Genomic DNA, 6,000 nt, shown 5'->3' on the forward strand with positions numbered 1-6,000 from the left:
GCAAAGACAGGAATAACAGCAAGGAGGCTGCTGCAATAGTGAACACAGGGTAAGGAAGGCCTGAACCAGGATCAGGAGAGTGAGAAGAAAGAGGCCAATTCAGAGACAGTACCAAAAAAGCCCTAAGAAGGCCCAGTAATAGATCAAACATGAGGAAAGAGGCAGCAGGCCTACACGGGCTCTGGAGACAGACCTGAATACACCTTTGGTTCTCCTCTGAGCAAGATATTTAACTTCCTGAGCCCTGGTTACCTCAACCGCAAAAAGGGAGAAATAATGTTACCTCACAGGGACATTTTGAAGGTTAAATAAGATTTAAATAAAGCATTTAGCACAATGTCTGTATGCTCACCAAATGGCAGATAACATCTTCATTCATTATTTTAAGGGAATATCCATGATGACTTGCACACAGTAGGACCTCCAATGCTACAAGGATAAATGGATGGGTCAATGAATGCATGAATAAGTAAATGAATAAACTCAGGAAGTTTTCAAGCATGAGAAATGTAATAATTGAAACATTAACAGAATTGAAGAAATGGGAGGGGAAACAACATGTTAGGAGAGAGAAAATGCGTCCCACTCTTAGGGCCTTCTCTGGGGAAAACTTAATTGTATACACGAATATATGTACTTCACTATCTCCTTCAAAAATGAACCTGTGATGGTAGCCAAAACAGATTCCATTCTCTCCATTCCACAGATGATAGAACTGTGTCTTAGAAGTCAAATGACTTGCCTAAGTCTCATAGCCAAAAAATGGCAGAGGGGCACATCTGAATATCTCTACAGGTAGGTGCTCCTTCCACAGCATTACCGGGCCCAGGTCCATATCCCATGGGACAATCCTGGGTTAATGTTACCCCAGCCAGGGAGGAGACAGACACCTCTTGGATTTCTAATCCATTTTCCTCTCCAGTGATATTAAATACCACTAAAATAGCTAGAAAAATGGGAAGAGAGGAGGGAAAAATATCTGTGTCTAGTAAATAAACTGCCAATAGTCTTAGAGAAATTTCAGGAAATTATAGGAAAATAAGATTTTGGAGAATTAAAAATGAGAAAGTGAGGAGGAAAAAGACTCTTTTCCATCTCTACCATTTCTCCCCTGTCTGAACCATTTCTACCTTGTTTTTACTGGCACCCCAGCATTCTTTGATACCTTGATCTCCTCTTGTCTCACCTTATCAAACCTTGATCCTGGGCTAACCCAACTGTCTGCTTTCCCTGCTTTCCCACTCCTAGAGGAGCTTGTCTGAAACCCAGGCAGTCTGACAGCAAGGCAAAACTATACATCTCTGAAAGCACTAGTAAGGAAGAGATAAGTGTGGACCTAAGTCCTTCAGGAGTCAGAAAGGAAAAGGTCTGCTTATTGAGTGGTAAATGGAGGCTGGGAGACTGGAAGCTTGGAAAGCTGGATTCCAGATATTCACAGGACCCCAGAAGACAATGTGTACAGAGCTTTTTAGTAGGATACCTAGGTCCTACTCAGTATCTGCCTTACAGATTTCATAGATAGGGCCTACACACTCAATGGACTTCCTTCCCTTCTCCAGCTCCTCATTACCCTAAAAAATGTCTACAGACCCACTCCCACTCTGAATGCAGCTCTACTCCATCTCAAAATGTCCCCTTCCCCCAGAAATATCCAGTGACTTCCAGGCCCACCTCCAAGGGCCCAGACCTCTAAGAGTCAAGAAGAAAAGCTATGCTATATGCTTCACTTATCTTCAATATAGGAACTTCTGCAGGAAGGTAAGAGGCACTCAGTCCTGTACTCAAGAACTGCAATGCTCTCAGTGGGATGAGAAGTCTGACTTAGCCTGTTTGAAGTTCCTGCTGATTCCTCCCCCTGAATCAACCAGCAAGTTCCTGGCACTAGGACCCTGTAGACAGGGAACCCTGAGCCTGCGCTCTAAAGAGAGAGATGCACCATTTCACAACTTCAGCAAAAGCCAAAGCAGCCAACAAAGCCACAGCCCCGTCGGCTGTACTGGGCTCTGCCTTTTGGGCAGCTCGCCGGCCACTCCCCAAAAGCAGAGCATTCCATCCTTTCTCTTTTTAAACCCACGTCATCATCTGATCATAATGGAAATCAATCTCCTCAAACCACCATGCAAAGGCGTATCCATGGCAACCTCAAAAGGAAGGACACAGAGATGATGCTTCAGTGGCTGCAGCAGGAAAAGGTAAGTCCGTTTCTCTTCCATCCACGCCATCCCATCACTCTCTCCTTTCACTCAAGTCAGGTATACAGCTTATCTACAAACTGTATCTGTCACACAAACTGAGAAAACACATAAGGTGAGTTAATAATCATTATGTTATTATATAAGGTTTTAGATCTGCCTAGTCTCTCCGCCAAGAAAAAATTATCCTTTTCTAGGCGATAGGAACAGGGACAAGGTCTCTCTTATTCACCTCTCAGGTGACACAATCTCAGCCCACAATTCCTGACAAATCACTATTGGTCACTTGTCTTTCTAGTCAGGATGCTGGAAAATCACTCAAGAATATCCAAGTTTCCCTATGTAGTTGTCAAAAGCTGACAGTAACACTGATCCCACTGTCCTGCCCCCTCCATGCCACTGTCCTGCCCCCTCCATGCCACCATCATGCCCACAAACTGGCATGGTAAGATTCCCTCCTTAGCAACCCTAGACTCTAGGCTCTCAAGGTCCAGAAACTGGGAGTTGGGATTAAATTTCTGCCTTCTCTGATGCCTCAGGAGAAGGAATTCATTTCTGCAGAGGTAAGAGATTCATCAAATACAAGTGCTACTAATCCTCCATGCCTCAATTTCCTCTTCTGGAAGAAAGTGATAATAACAGTAACTTTCTAACAGGATTGTTGTAAAAATCACATGAGAATGCCTGAAAATCACTTAGAACAGTGCCTCATATAAAGCACTCAATAAACGTCACCATTATTATTATGAGAAAGATGAAGGGGAGGCTTATAGCGTATGATTTCCGTTTAGAGGGTACTCAACACTCTTGGAGCTTATTTAAATTCCACTGTCTTCCTCTTTCCTCTTAACAGTTGTTTCAAGCTTCCTTCACCATTTTTACCATTTTCGAGTCCTTACTCCCACCCAAGCCAACACCAGCATCCCCACCTCTCAGCAGATAACCTTGCTGAAAAAGAAAACTGGCCCTATTAGGTAAGAAGTTCTTTGCAAATTTAGATATATCTACATGCATATGTCATTATCTCTTTCTTCCTAAATTCCTTCCTTTCTTCCAACATTCCTCTTTAAAGAAAATGGTATCCCCTTCTTTTCAAGGCCCACCCTTTTCCCTCTCCTCTGAGGACCTGATTTAGCAATCGTCCTTTCTCTTGTGTCTTCATTGCACCCTCTCTACTGGATCTTACATGGCATCAGAAAAGCCATAAACAAGACTCTTCCATTCTAGGAAAACCTAGTCCCTGCTACCTCCTCCACAAGCTGCCACCATTCTGTATTCTTCCTTTCTCTGCTGAACTACTCAAAGTGAGTACACATTCTCTATCTCCACTTCCCATCTACTTCTCGATCCACTGCTATCTGGCTCCATCCCTACCGCTCACTGAAGGTGCTCACAATTTAAATGAGCCCTGGTGACCACAATGTTCAACACAACCTCAAGGTGCGTTTCCCAAGCTCATCCTAACTTGACCTCCCTGTAGCAACTGAGATTGTCAATCCTTTTCAGGAATTTTCTCCTTTCCTAGCTTCCTGGACAACACTCTCTCTTACCCTAGCAAGTCAATCATACTCATCTCCTCTGTCATTATTTTCAGTCTTCTATAAGCATGGCTGGGAGAGCTCATCCATTCCCACAACTTCAACTACCACTCATACTTACTGCCCCTAGACAGAAATTCTTCTGAACTTCAGACTCATATCTCACCCTGTCTGCTAACCGCCACAGAGCCCTCAAGTTCAATATGACCCAAAACACACTTGGTATCTCCCTCACTTTAAAAAAAAAAAAAAAGAAAAAAAAAAGGCTCCTCTTCTATATTCCCTCTTTGCTATTGGCACTACCATCCACTCAAAATAGAAAACTGAGTCATTTGCAACAACTCCCTCTCTTGTTCTCAACAACCAATTTAGTCATTATGTCTGGTTAATTCTGTTTCTCCAGTCTCTCTCAGATTCACCCTGCCCTCTCCGTCCCCACTGACCTAATCCTTAGATCAGCCCTAAACCATGTCCATGATATTACAAGAGTCTCCTGATGTCCCTCAACCAGGTTCTTCCCCTTCAGTCTATTTCCACATTTAGCTTCCCAAAATACAATCACGTCATCTTCCTGCCTAAAAGCCTCCGGTGGTTTCTCTGCCCACAAAATGAAATATTTTTAGCACTGCACTACAGGCCATTAACAACCTGGTCTTGACCAAGCACAGTGGCTACACCTGTAATCCTAGCACTTTCAGAGGCCAAGGCGGGAAGATCACTTGAGGCCAGGAGTTTGAGACCAGCCTGGCCAACATGGTAAAGCCCTGTCTCTACTAAAAATACAAAAATTAGCTGGGCATGGTGGTGCATGCCTATAGTTCCAGTTACTAAGGAGGCTGAGTAGTCCTAGTTGTAGTAGCTATAGTCCCAAATACTCAGGAGGTTGCAGTGAGCCAAAATCGCACCACCACACCACACTCCAGTCCGGGTGACAGAGTGAGACTCTATCTCAAAACAAAACAAAACAAAAAAAAAACACTGGCCTCAAACTCTCAAACTGGCACAGCAGCCTGCAGACCCACCTATACTCAGGAGGCTGAAGGGGATCACTTGAGGCCAGGAATTCCAGGCTGTAGTGCCTGATGACCTTGCTTGTGAATAGCCACTGCACTCCAGCCTGGGCAGCATATCGATACCCCATCTCTAAACAACAAAACAAAATACAACAACGTGGCTTCATTATGAATCCGGTCGCATCAATCACCAAAGTTCTCTTTTATTCTAGCCACTTGCATCTATCTGCCTTTCCCTTTATGCATCTGCAAATGTTACAAATATCACCAGGACCATTCTTCCTCCTCATCCTTCAAGGCTCAGCCCAATTCTCACCTCTTTCCTAAAGACTCTTCTGGCTTCTCCATGTAAAGCTAATCATTCCCTCCTCTGCCCTCACAGAGCACTTGGGACATATCTCTATTTCAATACCACATTCTATTTAAAATATCGTCTCTTACTCTACTATGAATTCCTCCAGGACAGACGATTGTATCCATCTCAGTATCTAAGCACTCAACATAGGGCTTTGCACAGAGAAGGCATTCAATGTTGAATAGATGCCTGTACCAACATCACACTCAGGATATAAATTGTCTGACAGTTTTCCCGGAGAGTAGATCCACCCCTGAAGACCACCACCATTGGGGAAATCAATACTCAAGTGCACACACACATGCACACACACATCTCTCCCCCAACCCTCAGTAAACATGGCTCTTTCCACTCCAGATAGGAGCCTAAGAAACTAAAAGTGCAGGAACAGCCCTAGGTTCTATGGAATTTGGTAGTGACACTAAATCTCAATCTCATATACTTCCAGGGTAAAAGAATAACAGAGACGGCTCTAGGTGAGGTGCAGATCTCCTGGGAAAGAGCATTAGGGAGGATTTGGGGGCAGCAAGGGCCCATGCTCTGCGTAGTGAAGCCCTTGGGGAGGCCAGACTAAACAGCTAACCTGTCCCTTGACCACATTCAACTAATATCAGCCTGAATCTCAAAAGCAAAATAGGCCAGGCACGGTGGCTCAAGCCTGTAATCCCAGCACTTTGGGAGGCCCAGACGGGCGGATCACGAGGTCAGGGGATCGAGACCATCCTGGCTAACACGGTAAAACCCTGTCTCTACTAAAAAATACAAAAAAAACTAGCCGGGCAAGGTGGCGGGCGCTTGTAGTCCCAGCTACTTGGGAGGCTGAGGCAGGAGAATGGCGTAAACCCGGGAGGCGGAGCTTGCAGTGAGCTGAGATCCGGCCACTGCACTCCAGCCTGGGCGAC

At 44.7% G+C, this 6,000-nt stretch overlaps 1 protein-coding gene across 5 annotated transcripts in view; it reads right to left on the reverse strand.

Moving 5' to 3' along the window:
- Positions 1-6,000, reverse strand: part of DCTN1 (dynactin subunit 1) — a 31,097-nt gene that overhangs the window by 22,095 nt on the left and 3,002 nt on the right. For 3 of the 5 annotated variants that reach the window (XM_023188059.3, XM_023188064.3, XM_023188060.3), the window contains exon 2: positions 353-429. The exons of the other annotated variants lie outside the window; for them this stretch is intronic. In XM_023188059.3, the coding sequence (XP_023043827.2) occupies positions 353-379 (27 nt within the window). In that variant the 5' untranslated portion in view covers positions 380-429. The remainder of the gene's footprint in view (positions 1-352; positions 430-6,000) is intronic. 5 annotated transcript variants of the gene reach the window in all.

This window comes from Piliocolobus tephrosceles, chromosome 15 (genome assembly GCF_002776525.5).
Source record: "Piliocolobus tephrosceles isolate RC106 chromosome 15, ASM277652v3, whole genome shotgun sequence".
NCBI classification, from domain to species: Eukaryota; Metazoa; Chordata; class Mammalia; order Primates; family Cercopithecidae; genus Piliocolobus; species Piliocolobus tephrosceles.